The sequence below is a fragment of the Sitodiplosis mosellana genome, unplaced genomic scaffold (genome assembly GCF_009176505.1).
Source record: "Sitodiplosis mosellana isolate CC-2019 unplaced genomic scaffold, AAFC_SMos_1.0 Smas_scaffold_30, whole genome shotgun sequence".
In the NCBI taxonomy this organism is placed as follows: Eukaryota; Metazoa; Arthropoda; class Insecta; order Diptera; family Cecidomyiidae; genus Sitodiplosis; species Sitodiplosis mosellana.
Window position 1 is genome coordinate 3,980,751 of NW_022595272.1, and position 21,758 is coordinate 4,002,508.

Genomic DNA, 21,758 nt, shown 5'->3' on the forward strand with positions numbered 1-21,758 from the left:
GAATCATAATGATCTAGTCAAAAGATGAGTGCACGCACGCCAAGCACGATCGACAAAAAGGGACAGTGACACCGAAAGTGAATGTTCTTATTTTTATTCATGAGCGCATATGGCGAACGAGGATTAACATGACGAACACACGTCGTCATCGTTCTTAAATACATTTGAAATTAGAAAACGATTCATAGAAAATTGCACATCAGAGTATCGGAACGATTGAAGAGTATCCAAGTTGGAATCTATTGAGAGAGTGCCATTTGTTCCGTTCTAAATTTACGATGTTAAAAATAACGAGGTAATCATATCGACCGCCACAGCTGAATCATTGCAAATACGACATCACACTTAATAATCATGACTTATCGGTTTTTTTCCCCGTAAATCCGATCCAAAGCGAAAAACAAAACAAAAAAGAACGGAGCCAACGCTAAGCGAACGAGCAACGCAAATAAGATACGATGACGATTCCATTTGTGTGCCGCATGTGTGTTGCATATGTAATTGAGCCCAATTTTTTGCTGTGCAATTTTTCCACCGAAAGCCTTAAGCTTCGCAACAGCTTCAGAAGAAAAAAAAAAACCGTCGACAATTACGGAGAAGGAAAATAGATTTGGTGATTTGCTGGCAAATGAGATTATTTATCAAAAAGAATGCTTCAAGTATAGCGTCATCAATGCGCCGTTGCCCACTGTTAAACTTTGGAGTGCACGCTCACATCATTTGATTTCCTTTTGCTCATGTCTCGCGATCACGTTCGCAGTTTGTTCTCCATCACATTATTGCCACTATAATTTTTTTGTGTGCACAATTCCAACAATGTATTTCATGCCGAAATCAGTTTCGTTTTTCACAACACATCGAACAAAAGCAACAACAGCAACGAAAAGCGTTTACGTTTATCGAAGATACTCGAATGCATTACTGCTCTGCACATACACAGAGACATAAAATGCTTATTATTAAAATTGAGCAAAAAAAAAAAATGAATTTGCACAATTCTTCGATGATACTGTGCGCGGCGCGCACACCAGAAGCCGACAAGTAGAAGGCAACAACACACATATTCGCATATGGTAACATGTTGTCAGTTCCCTTCGTATCTTCCATTCGTATACATTGTGTCGCTATTCATTGAGCCCCATTGAGAATTGTACATAGCTGGCGTCAGTCATAAAATAATGATTCATCGCTTTTATCATGAACTCAAATACTAATAATAATAATAATAGTATACGCGCCATCAACACGGCAACGATGAACGAATGAAACGAAAATATAGAAAAACAATGCGGCGAGAGAATGAACGGGCAAACAACGAAAAAAAAGCCGGTTGCAACAGTCAATCACTCGCTGTTTTCGTTTTTTTTTTTTACTATGAATGAGGTAAATACGCTCTCGATCGAAACACAACACATGCAAGCAAGATCCGCAATGATATTTACAAACGGCTCTCGAATTCGGAGAAGCATTGATGCGGTGAATCCGCGCGCCATTTCTTAGCACAATTTTATGTGTATGATGAGAGCGCAGCAATAACAACAACAGCAGCACCACGCAAAGAAAAACAAAAACAAATAAATGAATGAGAGGCGAACAGATCAACACTAATGGCATGTGTAAATATTGGATGCAAACGTATATATAATTTGTTTCTGCACTGTGTGTGCCATTTGCGGTTAAATGTGATATCCGATATCCGTCTTCGTGTCTGTGTTACGACCGAGGGGAACGAAAAAATTGAGCGATGCGACAGTCAGTGAGTGCACCAAGTTCGTTGATTTGATTATGTGTTGGCTTATTCATGACTTTGTACCCATTTTTTTTCACTCGTTCAATTCGTCTATCTGCAGAGAGTCTTTAGTCAGATCTAAAGAGCTGCTGCTGCTGCTGTTGCCGCCAGTGTGATTTTTGCGCGCGTTGGCCCGCTATCGCACTCACTTCAATTGAATATCGTATGGGAAAATTCCATTATTTTTTGCAGCAACATGCTGAAATACAATATTGGTACAGTTATACTATATCCGTGGGTTTCCTATTGACTGCACCTCATAGTCGAAATCCACACATGTATATCTTGATGCACGCTAGGCACAATCACACCAAATACAACAAAAAAACGATCGAGCGAGCGAACGAACAGCACATTCCCCACCAACCACCTTAATTCACTGTCTGATTCGGGTGTGAGTGTGACTGTCGGTCTTTTGCTAGCTTTTCGATTCCAATTCCAATTCATTAACCCAAACGCAAGCCGCACACACACCGAACTGCACACACGGTCGAGACGAAAGAGTGACGAATCGTATTGGCTATCGATGGATTGTGTAAAATGAGTAAATAAAAGGCAATGGTCGGCGAGCCAGTAATAGGCGCACCAATTCGATTTGCACTGTGTGAAAATGTGATGCAAGCGAAAATTGGCCAGACTTTTTGATGTTGTTGTTGTTACTGACGGTTTTTTTTTCTTCTCTTCACTTCACTCTATCCTTTCCTTCGTTCTCTTTGTACAGCCATTATTCGGAATTCTTTATTAATAAAAAAAAATGGCAAACCTAATGAGATCAAAGTCACCGGATCAAATTTTTAATGGTTGCGGCAACGGTTTAGTTGCCAACTACTATAACAAGTTGATTTCAAAATGAAAACTCAAGAATCGATGCCACCATTTGTTTTTGTTGTGTGTGTGACTCTTTATTTCTGTTTGTTCATTTTGTTCGTTTTTTTTTGCGCCTGGTTAAATTAAAACATTTGCCTTTCTCAAAACGATTATCACCGTATAAATGTGTTCATTTCTATTGCCATTGACGCCTTTCACTCAAAGCGCACTCACTGCACGGCTCTCACAATTGTGCCTCGCTTAAAATAGGTATTGATTTCATTATTCTAATTAAGAGTCGTGAGTATAGTCTTATCGGGCGTAGGCGTCAAACATTCAACTCTCGCATAGAGTTTGTTTTGGCTAAAGGGTTTCGTTTCATTTTATTTGTCTGCATCTCATTGCAAGAGCGCGATGTGGTTTTATGGTGATGAATTGATGATTTATCGCCCTTTTATGGGCACATTGCTTCGTTAGAGCAACAAGCATACGGCATTTATGGAGTACCCGTACAAATGTGATCTTTGTACTTTGCATCGTTGTCATCGTTTAGTGTGTATGTGTGTGTGTGTTTTTTTCATTATCGACCACGACGACGTGTATTTCCCCACTTTCCAAGAGGTACCGTGTCATTCATTGATTATTCGTTTATACCGTACATAGAAATAGATCATTTTATATATCAATTATTGGCTTCTATCGCATTATTACACCTTCCGATGCAAGTGAGGTATAAAGTAACGGGGAGAAACCGATTTATTTAAGTTGGATTGCGCTCTAACAAGAGAGCTCATTATGAGCTCACATGCACACTCTGCGATGCCATTCATTCATGAATAGAGAGATGAAAGAAGAAGAAAAAAATGGGCTCGCGCTGCAAAAATAATAATAATTTACGATGCATATGCAATGAATAACCGCCTGTTATCGATCACTTTAATCGTAAAGCGAAAGTTGCTGATTAGCTTGGTAACTGTATCATAAAAGAAACGCTGCAAGCAGAATTTTAATTGCGACGAAAAAAAAAATCGTATTTTATCACAAGAAAATATTTTCTAAATGTTGACAATCCTCTTACAAAATGAAACTCAATTTAATCTTTTTTTTTTGTTGTCGTTCGTTTTTTTTTTTCGTTTTCGCTTCATTTCTAGACCGGTTCAACTTCAGCGAAAAAACTTCAACGACAAGGAAAGCCAACCAATTGGTAAAGGAGAAAAGATTGTGTTACAATCTCACAGCAACAAAAATAATAAATATTTTAAACTTTGAACAGACCCATCGTGGTTTTTAAATCTATTTTATGTTGAGCTACAAACGAATTAGAAAGATAAGCGAGATGTTTGACTCAAACAGTATACAAATGAATATACCCGATCACACCTCGGTCGCCTTTGATGCCGACATGGATTGGAGCTATAATGCATTGAATTTCCCATCGTCGGAATTCTACACAGATCAATTCGATTTCGGTATCGAAGATTTCGAACCATTGTCACCACAGAGCCAAATTCGTAATCATGATTGCATGTGGTCGGGCCGTTGCACAACACATCCAAACGAATGCTTAAACAGCCGAAATAACTGCAATAAGAAATTAGTCACACAGAATCAAGAGACAAAATCGACACAGCCACAACAGCAGCAAAAACAACAACAGCAACCGCAGCAGCAACAAAACAACACCGCATCGCTATTGCAAACACAAAAACTCAATGTTCAACAGAAGAAGCAACAAAATATTCCGGCTGGTCAATCATTGCTTCGATTGAAACATGTGAAACCGACAGCGATTCGTGTACCAAATATTACAACCAATGACTTCCTCAACGATCGTGATTTCATTGCACGCCCAGACACTCCATTGAGCTTAGACGATGATCCACCCGAGTTTAAGCATAACATTGATTTGGTTCAAGCATGCACCGTTGGTTCGAATAAAATGAGTTTAATCGATGAATCACCGACCGAAATTATAAACATTTTGAAAGAACACTTGGAGGACACCAGCAGCAATCGTGCACCAAAAGTCACCGGTTATATGTCAAGCATTGGTGCCGATTCAGATGATTTAAATGAAATAATCAATGACATCAAATGTATGTCCGACTTTGAATCGGAGGATGACGAGGAAGCCGAAGAAAGTGATGCTACCAACGATAGTTTTAACGTGAGCAATACAATGGTTACGATACCAACACAAAATCCAGCATCGGTTAAAAACACAATCACAGCCTACGACATCGCACAAAGCATGCACAGTGACCACAGCTACACGAGAAGTAAAAGCCGAGTTGATGTCATCGGATTGGGCGTACAGACACCATCTGATTCAGGTAGGTTGAACCATTTGCATTTGTTTCCATTCTTTAAATCTTACATGTCATTTAAGTTTATAATAAAATCCAGAAGATTTTAAAATTTAATTACAATATTTTTGATGCGGCGTACGTGAAAATGCGTATGTGCATGACATGGAGTAGAAAATAATTTGGTTGTGGATAGAAATGGTGCATCAATAAGATTTATTTCCCATGCGAATAGAATCAACGCTCACATTTTATAGTCTCAGCTGACTTTCAATGGTTTTTAATTTCAATTTGGAGTTTTCTTCCCTTTATTACTTTCACATTTCCAAATGCTCTTTGCCCGCAATTAAGTCATTCGCACACACACCGTGTGTATGCCGTGTTGTCAACGAGCAGTCATTCTGTCTGTTAACAAAGTGATCAAATCCAACGAGAGAGGCATTTTTACCATTTCTTCTCTCATTCATCAATGAGTACCATAAAACAAGCCAACACGAATTCATTATACGTACACGCACACCAAGTCAGCTATTTTTGTCACGTTTGCTTCAAATTACTTGTGCGAACGCATAATGTTACGCATCCATGATAGAATTTTTATTTGTTTGGTGTTCGAATAGATTCCAGCCAAAACCGACATTTTTTTGTGTGGGGACAATAATTTTAAATTAGGCAAACGCACAAGTCTGAAAATACCATGCGATTAGAAACCAAAAATATAATTTTTTTTTACAGAAACAGAATTTATTTCTTTTGTTTGGATTAAGGTTTCGGTAGGAAATGTATGTGCTATATTATACGTATAGTTGCTATGTGAAAAAAAAAACCGAAGCGAAAGATATTAGCTGTTTTGGTGGGCGTGATATAAAATTTAAATTAAAATGCATGCATAACTTTCAGTTTTTTTTTTCACTCGTTCCGTGGCGTGTGTGATTCTACAGAAAAAGGCTGCTAGACGATCGTCATCGTCGTCGTCGTCGTCGTCACAAATGCGGAAATAGATTTCAGAATGGGTTTCGGCACAGTTTTTTTTTACGGTCAATCAAGAGTGGAATGATGGTATTCATACTGATAAGCTGTCATCTTCCCAATCTGAAATAGACAGCTCTCGATCGATCGTGAAAAGTAAAATGTACAAATAAATCGTACAGGCTCGCAAAAAAGGAAACCATTCGAATTGTACGTAATAAGCAAAGAAAATCCGTAGCGAATCCAAATAGAAAAACGCAAACTCTTGATTGACTTGTTTGCTTTGTTCGATGTGCGTTCACACATATGGACACAAAACTATATGCCTAGTGAGAGAGATCCGATAAATCTCGACAGCAATAATCGTCAGCACCTTGAACGGGAGCAGAAGAGGCATTTGAAGTGAGAAAAAAAAAAATCTGAAGATTATGTTCAATCTGCTGCCGTCAAATTGAATTATCGTCGTTTTATTTTGGTCGTCTCCTAATTTCTGGTTTTTTGTAAAAACGATCGAAAGAATTAAGATACATAAAGACAGCGGCAAAAAGTGTGAGATGAAATTCTAGAGCGCAACGCAACAGTGTGTATACAACACAGCCCATGACTAAGATACGTTGAAGCTTTGCGTTTACATTTTATTGAGCACACGTGCCATTTTCCTTTCGGTTCTCTTCACTTCTCCTCTGTAGTCTCACACACTGTGCGTGCAACATAAACACAAAAACCGCTACACATTCTATGGCTTTGGCGTGCATTTATTTCAGCAAAGCATGTTGATAACATGAAAGCTCTCGTTTCGAGTCAAATTCATTGTTTGATATGCATCGATTGCTTGCTTCAAATCATATCAACGGGAAGAAAAAAAGTGGAAAAAAAACGGTTCCCGCCATTTGTGTAAGCATGGCACGGCGCATGTGCAACAGCCAAAACAATGAGTGTTTCCATAAAGACAGTGGAGGCACACGGAAAAAAGTGCCCAATATTGCTTAACGCTAATGCATACATGGAGCAACAAAGCAACAGAAAGCGAATCAAAGGGCCTTGCACCTACTCAATAAAACATCCCTTGATGAAGTTCCGTATTGTTATTTTTATTGTTGCTTTGGCGTCTATTGACTTAAGTGTGGCTCTTTTTTACTACCCCCGCAGTTTTTTTCTCAACGTTTGGTGTGGAGGCTAAAAAATTGATTACTATTCATTACGCGAGCGTATACAAATGTCACGAAATTCCATCCACTTTCTGGTTCGTGTGCAGTAAATGGTTATCAGGGAAAAAAGGGTTCAAGCTGTTGAAACAAATTTAGTTTTGTGCTATTTCATATTTCGCTCTCTCACTCTCTGTGAATACACATTATCATGCAAGCGAAACCATAGAGTTCATAGACAGATAAAATACGAAAATAAATGGTTGCTATTACTCAAGTACTCAGCACACATACACACAACAACTAATGTGAAATAAGGTTTCATTCTTAAAATCCATTTTTACCTTGTGCCAACGCCGAAAATAGGTTCCGAATTACATTTACTATCTATTATTTTCTCATATTTCTTCTCCATCCATTATTACACCGAACAAATACAAGTTTTCCATTTGGTTGAACAGCGTGTATTGGTTGCTAAGCCTTTCGTTCACTTCGCGCCGATATATTGTCAATCTGCCCTCAGCGCCAATACACACGAATCGCTTGCTTGCGTTTTCATATTCAGTGTGTTCTAGTCGTTTGTCGTTCCATATGGAAGTGAAATCACTGTATTTGGTCGGTTAAAAACGAAGCAGAAGAAGAAGAAAAAATCAAAACATACGTATGGAATCATAAATTTTCATATAATACACGGTTCAATTACGATTTCAAAGTCCGATCACTTTTTAAGCATATGGAATAGACATGTCACCGATCTCCGAAGCAACAGCCGCAACAACAAAATATATGGTTCCATATGGAACAGAAAATGCCGTGCACAAGAAGAATGATGCAATTTATGTGTAGGAGATCTTTAATTTCATATTAGTCAACTTGAGCGTCCAACGATCTGGATCACTTACATTTCATACATATTTTCTGTTGCCTCGGATTTTTAAGTGTATAGGTATACACACATATGTAAATATATATGAAACGCTATGCCAGACCATCTTTTTGCCATTTATTTTCGAGAGACAAACTAATACACTCGCACATGATTCGGTGTATTGAAGCTTGAAGCGGTCTTAGTTCCCGGTTGCATTATAAACATCGACAACGGCGATCTAAAAATATCAAAGGCAAAAGACAAGAGCGTAGAGTCTTCTATTTGATTCTCGCGTTTTTTTTTCCTTTCATTTTTCTTTAATGAAAAAATATTAGGGAGAAATGTGAACGAAAAAGCAATCGGTTGACAATTTCGTCTGATGATGAAAAGAAAGAAAGATGAGGAAAAATGGAAGAAAGCGATTTATCGTTACCGAGGCTGATGTAGCTGATGTCGCGGTTGTCGTGCGATAATTATATACACACATACTGTTTTTTTTGTTGTTGTAAAAGTCGCTCTGGTTACAACTGTATGAACGTAAGAAAAGTGTTCGATCTTTTCCTTGCTATCGACACGATGGATACACAATGTTGCTGCGTGTAAAAAGTTTATTTTAATGCGTAATATACGTTGATTACCTCTTCTTCAATATGGATTTCAATTATCTGTTTCTTCGAATGTTGTTATTCTGTTGTTGCGGTTCATAATGAAATCATCTAATGCATTGCAAACAGCCGGAGTGTTCCAATGGAGATGCATGTGTGCTTCATTCGTTAATTTCTCCATTTTTTTTTATTTAATTATAAACATTCTTCTTCTTTCAATTTGTTGTCGTTTTTTTCATGTCGTTGCTAGAAATGCAACAATGGAAAAGCTTTCCTCCCTGCAACCGCAATAATGTGATGAGATACATCTGTGTGATCCGAGGACAATTTCATTCATTAAATTCATATAAACTTTTCCGCATCTCTTCCTTCCAATCTTCGGAACTTGATGATTCTCCCCTTTCGCTCAATTATATCACATCAAATGATAGATAAAAATTATAAATGTGTGTTCATCGCGCGTGCGACATTCGAATATATTAATGTTTTAGAAGAAAAAAAAAAGCTCGATACCCAAACAGAGCGACGTGATATGCGGAGAGAGATGAGAAAACGGAAAAACCATTTAAATCGAATAATTCTGCGTAAAATATGTTCAACAGAACGTTTGTTCTGTTCATATTATTCGTATAATTATGTATTTAGAAAATAATGTACTGAAGAAATGAGAAACCACATGAATTAGAACATTGCCTGATGAATTTATATCAACGTATATATGTGTGTCTGTGTGTGGAAAAAGATTGCATGTGAAATGTTCTGCATAGATGAGCATAGACAGGCTACAGTGAATGCGTGTATCGAGAAATCAAACACGAACGAACAAGCAGCAGCAGAAAAAAACATGAAAATTAAGAGTCTACTATATAATATCTAGTTAATATATATTGGCTCCAACTTTTCTTTTGCGGTTACCGTTCTTGATTCTTGTGCTTTTTCATGTTTCTGTCTCTGTTCCCGCCTTCATCTTTTGTGTGGCGTAAAAGTTGGAATCAAGTTTTATGGTTGTTTGATGAAATGAAATCACAATTATTCGAGACACATATGCGCACACACGCACACACACATAGTCAGCCAAGTTTGGCCGCAGCACAATATACAGGAATCACAATGCCGACAGACAAACACGCACTTACAGCCAGCATTAATCGAATGCTGAAAAACCATTGTTGCAATTTAATACAGATATTGATATTTATTCTATTGCACTTCACTGTGTGCCATAAATACGGGATGACTGGGTGCCGGTCTACCATGCTTCACACAACAAATGGCCATTTCACATGAAACTTTTTCCAAAGTCCGAACGACTGGGCAGAAAAAGGGACATCAGAAGTGGAAAAAGTTGCGCAGAAGAAGCGAGGAGAAGAATCAAGAAGAAAAAAATGATATAATTCTCACGAATCGCATATTTCGATTGATATGAAATGTAAAAAAATATTTAAAATACATTACGCGAATATGGAATGGGCACGCTAATGAGGATAGGGGGAAGATACATGCAATTAGTGGAAATGTGCACACCATGACCGAATTTGCTAACAAAAGAATCTTGACAGCGGCCGCTTGCATGAGCATTCCATCATTTGGACACGTTCTGGCCGCCTGCCGCCATCATCGTCGTCGCCAGACACAACTTCGGTGCTTCCAACTTTGCCACTTAATGGCAATGGATGTGTTTTTTTTTCTCTTCAACTTTCATAAATGTGCACTTTTGGTGTTTTCCGCATAATATACTCAGCCACACATTACGTAACTCGATCGATTGAAATCGTCGTCGACGTCGACGTTTCCATTTCCACTGAGAGAGAGAATGAGAATGCGAGAGATAGAAAAACGGAAAGAGAGAGAGAGAGAGAGAGAGAGAGAGAGAGAGAGAATGAGCGCGCGCGGTCGAACACACACTCGAAATGGAACATTGGCAATTCCTTTTGGGTTATCGTTTGAAAAAGCGGCCGGCGAGAACAGATAAATTAAATGGTTCGTGTGAGTACATTCCAGAAAAGTATCCTGTCGTATAGACAGTCATTTATGCTGTGCTTTTTGTGTGCGCCTCAGCGTACGTATTTTTTTTGCATTGGATTGGTGGTTGTTGCAACTACTGTTGGCGTGTCATGTATGGTCGAATTTTCCTTCCTCTTCATCGATCCAAGTTGCCGGGAGAAGGAGAACGAAGAGAAGACTTCATTTGATGGCATTTTTTTTTAATGTATAAGTGCATTTTCCGCATTGCCAGGACACACAATCACACATCGGCCACCAATTCACAAAGACATGATAATGACTCTGCTGCACAATGAATATATTGTACATAAGCGCAAAGAAGAAAGCGACTAGTAAAAAATATAGCAGCAGCAGCAACAAAACGTCATAAAATTGTGTCTGTAGCGAACTACGAGAATCAAGTACATAGGGATCGATGCCGGCATGTACTCTATTTATATATGCACAACGCAAAATAAAACATCGAAACTGCATTTACGAGATGCCACTCACAATTCGCTTTGTCTGTTCATCGACCATTTCGCGCCATCCAATTCAACAGTCGCAGGAGCGACAGCAGCACACACTCTCACACATACACATACACATACACACACACAATTATACTCATCGTCGCACATATTTTCATGGAGATGCAATTGAACTCACCTCGCTACGTGTTAAATGAGCAAGAGTCTGAACATAACGAACACCGGAAAAAAAGAAAAAAGAAGAAGAGCCCACAATGTTTTGTGTGTGAATAAACTTTTGTTTGACACTTTTTCGTCGTGGTTTTTCTGTTGTTGTTATTTAAGTCTCGACTTCACTTAGCCATTAAAGTGAACGAGCGCAATTTCTATAACTGTAAACATTAAGCTGCATTTTTTCACATCTCATCGTGTGTCAGCCGAAAAGTTCAACAAAATTTGAGATCGTTAACATGTTTATTGTCACACCATACCATTCCCTTCTGGTACGCGCACCTATTACCGTATATGTATGTATATTTATACATACGGGCAGTGATTCTCTTGCTACTGCACAACGACAATAACTTTTCGTTTTTCTCTTAAGAATGCACACACACACTCTTTCCCATTTTGTCGTCGCATTCGACGCATAACATCGTTTCCACTTCATTTCGAAAAAGAGACAATTTCAATAAAAATCCCATTCGACGCTTTTATTGCACTTTTATTCCTTTAAAATTCGAAAACGATCGGTAATTCGTCGTTTTCTTTGAGGTTTCATTCGGCTTTGTCAGGTGGAGATAAGAATTTCTGCCCTCACCAAAGCTTAAACATTACGACTGATTTAAAAGACACGACTGTGTGTCTGTGTATGTATTAAGAAATCACATAAAATAGGAATAGAAGAGACGAATAGTTTCTTAAGAAAGTGATTATGGCAGAGTGATACAGAGAAAGTCGGTATAAATCCCTTTTGTGTTTGGCTGCTGTTATTTAATTTCGATGAATTGTTATGATTCTTGACGATTTGGTGAAGTGTGTGCGTTCATGAAATACGCGGCGCTCTGTCTGTCTGATTCTTACCTTCGGCAAACATAATCGGCACATCAACAACAAAGCAGCAACAATCTAAGAACATGTTGAGACATGTTCCATGAGCATTAAGAAAGACCATAAAAAGAGCAAACGTATTGAATAAATAAAAAAAAACGTGCGTACGTACGGAATGTTGTACACTTTGATTCTGTGGCTGCTCAAAGAAATTAAAAACAACGCTCTTAATAATAAAAATAAAAAAGGGTCGGTCTCTGTGTGTGAAATATGAAATACATTTCCCACTAAATGTAAAAAAGAAGAAGAGGAAGAAAAACAAATCGTAAATGGTCGAAAGAAAGAAGGAAAAAATAACCCTATCAAAGAAACGATGCAATGCCATTTCATTTCATAAAATCGTTGTCAAAAAGTTGTATTCGTCTCGCCGAGCAATTAATTCGAATCGTTAAATATAGCACAAGTTGTCTTCTATCCATATCTGAACCGATCTAAATTTGATTCATCCCGAGAATTGTATGGCCGCTGACTCGCTCACTCGCAATACCGAAGCTACGCACAAAATGAATAAGGAAAAAACAAATGAACAAGCTGTATGCGTACTCGAAATAGGTAGAAAACATCTTTCCGATGTGGACTATACAACATAATATATATCCACTTTTTGCGCATTTGTCTAGTCATCGTTGCGAATCTCATCGTTGTTGTTGCTATGCGAGGAACTTTTTTTTTGTTGTTGTTGCCTCTCTCTTTCCTTGCTATCCGCATAAAAAACCCATTACTTTATATACCAAATTTTCGGCATGGCTGTGTGTATGAGTAATAATACGCCGATGCGTAATATGTAGCGAAGCACGTGTATGCGTGAATGTGACGTCAATAGGCGCGGTCTCCATTGTGTGTGCACACAATACACAGCAGACGCTGGTTACACACAAGTGGATTTATATACAACATGAAGATGTGTATGAATAATTTACCACGAATTGAAACGCAAGCGTAATGCTAAATTTTTGGCGCGAAACCGGCGTCGGCAGAATACATATATGTATATATATACATAATGTGTATGCATAGTGAGAATGGGAGACAGAGAGCGTTGAGCAAACACATTGCAACATGTGTATACGTATCATATATATGCCGGATAATTTCTTCGTCTCGAACCATTCATATATACAAAGCAAATCATTCAAAATGCTCGCTAGCTCAGCGATTCTTTGGCCGTTGTATGTATGGTGCAAAGTCAATGATTTTTCATGGATGGTTCGAGTGTCTCAACTATTTACATGTTGTTTTCTCTCTCTCCGTTCTTTTTTTTTGCATTTTTTTTTGCTGTTATTGTTGTTGTTGCTGCTGTTCTCGCTGATTGCGAGCCGTATTTCCTCTTCATGTTAATGTCGCTATGGAAAGACTGCATCTCACTTTCATACAAAACCAGAACATTAAGATGTTTGCTTTGGCTGCCAACGCCGTCCGACTTATAATATATTCGATTGACATTAACAAGTGAAAATGCGAAATTAGAATCGTTTCCTTCGCCCGGTTGCCGGATGACAGCGACACATAACAAAACATATACACAAACATAACACAAAATATGCCTTCGATCAACTTATTAGCAATGCATCACGCGTACTTATAGGCGGCTATTTTAACGATATGCTATGTAACATTTTATTAACATTTATTCCATGTCGTTCTTTTCACTTTTTTCAATTCAGCCGGTGTGTGCTGTGCAAAGTGCAAATACCTCACACACAATCCACCTTTTTTCCACTCGATCTCCTTTTTTTTCGGTTTTGTCATGCATTTTGGTGCTTATATAATGGATGGATGGTGGTGGTATGACGACGTCGAATAAGTATTCGATTTTGTCGCGAGCGCGATATTTCATGGAATACAGGCTTGTGTTTGGGTATTGTTATCAATGCAATCAGAGCAGGTAGCATGTGAAATAAGGGAAATAAATGCCTCGCCGCAGATAAATATTTGAATCCGATGATGATAATGATGATGCCATGCTTTTCATTCTAATTGGGTCTCGTCATCTCTCCTTTTCTCGTCAGTCGATTCTGTTTTAATGCTCGCTCTCGATCTCTGCTAGCTTCTCATTTCTTATGCTTTTTTTTGTATCATTATCTTTGCTCCGATTATATACATATCGCGCCGGTTTTGATTGCAAACTTGAAAAGGAATTTTTTCCTGGAATTGAGTCCGTTTCGATATTTTATACTTTTATGCGCGCAGGAAATTTTGCCTAAAGAAATGCACGTCTCCCCATTTATTTGAACGAGTCGCTCGTTCTTTTTCTCATACTCTCTGTCTTTCCTCTTTCTATCGGCTTTGTTTACCGCTGCCGTCTTCAGGTTTTATTCACCTTTTTTTTTGATTTTCTATGCGCGTCACAAATACGTGAATCGATTTCTCAATAAAAGCATTGGCTGATGTTTTACCTCGATTGGTTTTTTTTTCGTCGATGAACCACAGTGCGCTATACCATCAATTTCGATTTTAAATTGGATCCATCATCAAATTCACCACTACTTCTGCTAACTGATTTCATTTCATAAAAATGTCCAAATTCTTTGAAAGCGGTTATGATATGGATCGAGCGCAGAAAAGCCGATAAAAACATCCGGGGGTTTTCAAAAAACATCAAATAGTTATCCATGGCCAATGCTGCCGAATGGACCTTTCGCATGAAAGGAATCCGAAAATGATAAAACGTGCTATTTTTTATGAGCTCGGTGAATGCTCGAATAAAAAGCAACAACAACGACGACGACGACGACGACGACGACGACGACAACACCACAAATTGTTTCGACCACTTCGCAGAAAACGCCAAAATTTCAAGTGTGATTAATGCTATAAGATGTTTAATCATCCTTTGATCAAATTCTGATATGAAGCAAAAAGAATGAATGTGCGTCGTTTTTTTTTCTTGTTGGCAGGCGGGCGCCTATTCATAGCATTTACAAATATTGCGAAATCCTTTGTGACTAATATAGTTTGAAACATGACACACACTAAACGCGACTACAAGTCCTATGTGTACATAGTTGGCATAGGCCTACAGCACTCACTATAAAAGGGAATGGTCTGCTTAAATCGATGGGAATTTGAATGAATCGCTTGGCGACACGTGTTATACATTTACATACTAAAAATAAGTTCAATATTTGGATAAGCAGTACTTATCCATCTATCGTAATCCCTATTCGACAAACACCATCGCAACTGCTAATAATTGACATTTTGCAAGCGACAACGAGCTAGATTTTATGACTTTTTTCCATTGGTAACCATCAAAATATTTCAATGTATAGCCCGGCATTCATTATGATGTCTCTTTCTGCTTTATATATGCAAAGAGTTGTGGTCGTGTTGTTACGCATTTACGCGAAACTAGTATACAAAACAATGAGAGTGAGAGTGAGGCACCAGCAACGAAAAAAAAAAACACACACACACACATACCCATACACATAGCATGTGAACATTGTTTTAAAAAGACTCACTCACGTACCCATAATAATAACAATAAAAAATGTTATAGGCTTCGACTATTTCCATCTCGCTCACACACACTATCCCTCTCCTTCTCTCCCTCTCTCCCTCTCTCTCTCTCTGTATTTATTTATTTATAGTGTTTACGCATTGACTTTGGCACACATGATGATAAAAGTACACGCTTAGTACACAATGGAATAAGAATGAATGCTCGAATATACAACTCAACTCACACATTCACTCATACAGACCATAAAACTATTGCGCGCGGAGCTATTTCTATTCTTTTTCTTCTTTTTATTTCGGCAGAATCACTTTTCGCCCGTGTGTACTAAACAAGTTCGTTAACATTTTCGGTTGGCGTTATATCATCGCCGTCTTTTTGCAAATTAGTACGCAAAAGCGAGAATTTGGCCGAAAAGAAGCCACGCTTGTGTTGGGATTGAGCACACACGCACACTCATACCTATCTATTTACGTGTAACAATCATACTAATAGCAGAAATTAAATGTGAAGAAAAAGAAACTATTTCCTAGCTAAATGCTATATGTTTTGTTTCTAAACAATCAAACCATTGAGATTCTTAACCCGTAGATTCATGGAATTAATGCTTCATTTTCGGATGATTTAGAAACTTATAAATTAACTCAAGAAGTATCAAAGCAGTTGATTAATACATAAAGCATTCCAGCGATCGATGGCAAAGAGAACAAAAGAGAAACGATCGAAAGTAGAAATAAAGAACATTCTCGTTCAAGATGACCGCAAAAAATCACACCGAAATAGAACTCTAATACTAATGCCAATTTGCGTGTGCTTTTTTTCGCAACTTTTTTTTTCATTTGACTAAGTGTGTTTCTGGTTTGGATTTGTTTAGGTTTTTTTTTCTGCTGCTTTCGTGTTTTGGAATATTTTTGTTGTTGTTGAATGGATGGTAATAAACTCAGTGAAGGTCATCAGACATTGGTAGTAGCGGCGTTATTAGTGCGGCCGGCATTCATACGCTTTGTGTTGCCATTGTTGTTGTGTGAATATCTCTGGAAAAAAATTTCGTTTGTCGTAACGCGGCTTCGCTCGTTGTCTTTCATAAGAGACTCTTTCTCGCTCAATGTGCGAGCTGCGTTGTCTATTCTTCGCGAAATCTTTGCTGCGAAGCCCAATCTTTCGTTTGCCGCGGCGCTGTTTTCGCTCATTTTGGAAATAAATGAATTCATGTGAATTATTTTCGCTGCCACTTACTTGGTACACGGAAAAATTGCGTATATCGTTGTTGTTGTTGGGTCGTGTTTAGGCTCTTCAGCCTCTTTTTTTATTTAGGTGAATTCTCACAAGGTTAAGCCTTGCGCTCGTTTCGCCGGCGTTGTTGTTGTTTTTCTTCTCACTCTCTCTTCATTTTAAATTTTCAACAAAAGAAATATATAATACGAACACGACGAAAATTATTGTGTGTGAATTTTTCGTTGTATGTGCTTGACGCGCTCACTGTGCTCCTTCTTTTCAAAATGAATCAAAATGAAATTCGGTTCGGGCCACATTATTCAAATATAAATCATATTAGCACACAAAACCAATATCGTTTTCGTTTTCGCTATGATGATTTGTGCAGCCGGCAAATTCTTTTTCTCTTGTTCGGTTTGGGTCTCATTCCTATTTTGACCGTTTTTTCAATGCGAGCAATCCCTTTCGTCGGCATTTCGTTTTGCCGGTCTTTTGTCTTCAATAATGCGATGGTTGCCGCTGCCGTTGTCGTTGTTGTCGCGACGTTTTTTTTTTCTTCTTCTTCAGTTTATTTTCTCCTTGTCTTTTCTTCACATTTTCTGTGTTAACCAATTTTGAAAATGAGTTTGGCTTGTGGAATATGTTTCGAATTTGAATCTGGTGATCAGATTTCATTGTGTGCTTGTGTCGTCGCATTTGTAATCCAATTTCTTGTGACGGCGTCTCAAGCCGATACATTTATTTACTTTATTTTCGCGTTTTCCATTCTCTTTGGTTTTTTCTTGGCCCGGTAATCGATTTGGTTAGCGTTTTTTTTTTTTCATTCTTTGAAATTAGGTTAACCGTTGTCGACCGTTTTTCGTAATTTATATCGTTTTGGATGATTCCCGAATTGATTCATGGCCACAACAAAACGGCCAAAACTGAGACTGTGAAAAAGAAAAAAAAAACGAAGTGAGACACCAGCGAGACAACAAGGCAAAAAAGGTAGCATTACTCGTCGACATTAAGATCGGCATTTTTGCCGGTGTTCGGATCGAAAAATGCACATCAGCAGTGTTGTACACTACTGACAACAGAGCAGAAAAAAAAAACAAACCAAAATCGAACCAGAGCATACAAAAAACGAAATCTCCGCAAATTTATTTAAATTTCGAGGTTGTTTTTTGCTATTAAGTATTTGCAGCCAGCCAATTTATCATGTTTTAGTATCCAATTTGGGTTGGTGGCTTTTTGCCGGTTTGCACTGTTTACCGATAGCGAGAAAAGGAGCATATTCCACGGTTTTTATTGCTCTTTTTTTTCGTTGCTGGTTAAAACTGCAAACGATATGATTTAAATTCGAGAGCTCGATCTTAATGTCCTTCCTCATACCCTGATCAGCAGCAATGACAGAAAAAGAGAGCGAGTAAAAAACGTCTCATTCCCATTTTTGCCGGTGTATCTTTTTTTGGCATATCATTACACTTCGCATTCCATACACAATAGCAATGAGTGAGACTCTTTTGCGCGCGCAAATTCATTGAGCAAATGTCAGCCAAGTAGAAACATTTTTATTCCGTTCCCAAGCGTCGGCAATCAATGGAAGCATACGAAAACGCAAATTCATAATGCATCGACTGACACAAGCAGAAACAAAACACATTCACATACATATGAGAAAAAGCTAAATGTAATTCTCGCTTCGTTAGGGGCAGCCCAACAGAAGCGGCATACAAAACGAACAGAAAAAATTTGCAGCCATCATAAAGCCGGAGCCCAATATATCTCCAATCCAATTTGTTATACTCGAGTTCACTGCTTTCGCACACAAAATAATAATAATAATTTTTAATTGGTGCTTTAGTGACTACTTAAATGAGAAAGAAAAATCATGCGGAATCATAGCATATACATTTTTTGTGTGTGTTTTGTCTTGACTTGCTTATGCTCATCATCGCACCGGCAACAATTCACCGAGCACATCTTTGATAAAGCGAACACAATACGCAATACGAAATGAAAATTGTTTTGCGCATCAAGAGTTTTTTGTTCGTTTTGGTCGCCGCTGCTAATTCTTTCCTATTTTTTTTTTACCTATTGAATTTTTGCAAGCTAGCTGCCTGCCTGCCGGTATCATTAAGAATATTATTTACCCAACAACAACAACAATAATAATAATAATGAAAAAAAAACTGGCAAAACCGAAACAAATGAAATGGGTATTATTCAGCGAAAGAAAACTCGTGTATAACGGTGTGTGCTTGTAACCCCATGTAAACGCCGATTTTTATAATTGTATATGGCGTTTCGCACTCAAGGAATCGGAACGAGAAGCGCAACGAGATAGAGACTGAGCGAGAGTTAGAGAGCAAAAGAAGATGATCGGGAAATAATTGATGTGCGCACATTCGAAGCATATCGATGTGGTCATTACAAAAATGGCCACTTTTGTTTGAATGGCCATAAGTCTAGACGGATTGCCATCCGTCGTACGCATGCAATCGTCAATTATATAATAAAAAAATACGGACGTAAGGTGAGAGAGTATTAATGTTCTCCTCGTTCTGAACAACAAAGATGCTATTTTTGCACTGGACCACCAATCCACATAACAAATGGGGTGGGCTCGTTGATTGCAATCATGCCCCCGATTTTATCGGCCATAAAATTGATGTTTCCAATGAAAACGACAAGCGAACCTTGACGCAATTGTTACTGACAGTTACAATATCATTCAATTTCATTCCATTTTCTATTATCTCCGGCATTATCTTAACAAATGGAATATGAGCAATAAAAGCCGAAGCGATCGACTTCATCAAAATGTGAACCCTCACAAAGGATGCAACGCAATCTGGAGATGCATTTGGCTTGTTAACATTTCAACTTACTTCAAGTTCCATTCAACAACATGCCCATTCAATAAGGCAATGACACCATCATAAGGCAAAAAAAAAAAAATAAACCGTAGCAACAGCTAGATCCTGACTCAAAGATATTGTAGTAAAACTATAAAAGCCTTTTATTGCAATCATGTTTTTCCCATCCTTTATGAACAATATGTGCGAAAATAATGATAAGACTGGTCAAAGTTTTCGACCCGTAAATTGTTTTCATTTTGAATGTACGGTAGCGTGTAGCAGCAGAGAGAAAAAAAAACTACGTTGTCATCTTGAGTCAACATCTTTGTCGATGTAAATTGCTGTTACTGCTGCCTGCCCAACCAAAGTGATTTACGACAAATTGTACATAAATAGAATGCGAGTGAAGAGCAAATTCACACTCGACTATAGAGCGACTCTTGTACACAATATGGACAATGCGAATGCTACATATACCCGTAACGCTTGTCAACCGACCAACCGACCGACCGAACGAGCACATACTGTGCAGAAAAACTGCTTTTTCATTTGTTCGGTGTGCGAATCTTGAATTCGATACGCGACATATTGTTGGGCCGGCTTTGCAAACGCCTTAATTTTATGAAAATTAGTACGTGCACTGAAATTAAAGAAATTCGATCACGACAAGTTCAAGACAAATATAGCAGAACGGCCCTCGAATGAGCCGAACACAAACACATCGTAGAGAGTAGAACGACCAGAACAAAAAATGAAGTGAGGAGACAGAACGATCGAATGTTATTAGGAAATGTTGTCATTTTTCAAATCTTATCGTAAAGCGTATAAATTTTCCGTCTGCAAATTATCTGCGCGCCAAGTGAAACTCTCGAAATGGTTGTGATGCGGCGAGTTTTTGTGCGTAACAAATTTCAAAGCGACTGTTGCTATCCCGAATTTTGTGTGGCGCGTCTGTTCAGTGGTTTGGGGCCACCAAATCCCCACTCCCACTCCCTATGGTAAACACATTAAGACGACAGCTCGTAAATAAAATATATCCTGATCGCACGCAGTCACACACACACACACACACACACATACACCTAGAGTGTGGAAAATAGGGGAATGCTTTCGGTTTTTCTTCACCGTCGTCATGTTTTTTTTTTCCTTCTTCTCCTGTTCATTCGTTGCCACTTGAATATGTGTGATAGGCACGCATTAGGAAAACACGTCTCGAAACTGTATCCTAAGCATACAACGCCATAAGCGAGAGAGCAGGAAAAAGGAAAAGCGATGGAAAAAATTGTGTATGGTTAAATGACGTTGAGCCGCACGTGTATCGGACAGACGTACATAACATGAGGTTCAAGGTCATTTACCATATAGTACATAGCAATACACACAGGAACTGCTCAATAAATGCGTAAACTTATGCGACAGACATAGACGACGACGACGGCGGCGGCGGCAGTAACGACAACACATCCACAATCGTATGAACAATGGGCACCGATGCGTAATTCGCTGCTACTGCTACTGCTGTTAGAACCCAATTTATTCACCCTTCTACTTTGCTCCGCTGTCTCGAGACCAACTCAATTGAATTCTTCAGTACGCATTCCATCCAGGCGCTCCCGTACACTCTTTATGATTTGGGCAAACAAACTAAACGAAAACGACAAACGAATTCGATATAGGAACACAAAGAGCGGTGCATTCACCACATAGAGACGCAGACAAGTTTGTTTTTTTTTCTGCTGCATTCGGATCTCATACTATGTTATGTGTTCAAGCGCGCAAGGAAGAAAATTGCTATGATGCGCAATATTTTGGGTGTATTTTATTCTGGAGCGGCAAAGTTGAGTCTGGGGTCAAAACTTGATTTAATACATTGGTCGCTTGCTCATTCGTTCATCTGAATGGGATGCTTTTCTTTGTGTCTGCTATTTTATAGAAAGAAAAAAATAACAAGAATCCAATAATAATGTCATTCCCTTCAGTTGGAATCGCCGAACTTTTTGGCTTTAATTTATTCCCAGCATAATGCGAATATGTACGCTCCATATACGTGCAATAAATTCATTTCTTTAATAAATAATCAGCATTGAAATCGCATTCATGCAACGAATCCATTTTTATGACTATTCCGTAAATTGAATTATTTCACTCTCTCCCTCTCTCTCTCTCTCTCTCTCTCTCTCTCTCTCTC

At 38.4% G+C, this 21,758-nt stretch overlaps 1 protein-coding gene across 1 annotated transcript in view; it reads left to right on the forward strand.

Moving 5' to 3' along the window:
- The window catches only part of LOC129569328 (myc protein), a 55,552-nt gene that overhangs the window by 9,400 nt on the left and 24,394 nt on the right, over nucleotides 1-21,758 (forward strand). Inside the window, exon 3 of the mRNA XM_055448066.1 lies at nucleotides 3,748-4,929. Within this exon, the coding sequence (XP_055304041.1) occupies nucleotides 3,897-4,929 (1,033 nt within the window). The 5' untranslated portion in view covers nucleotides 3,748-3,896. The remainder of the gene's footprint in view (nucleotides 1-3,747; nucleotides 4,930-21,758) is intronic.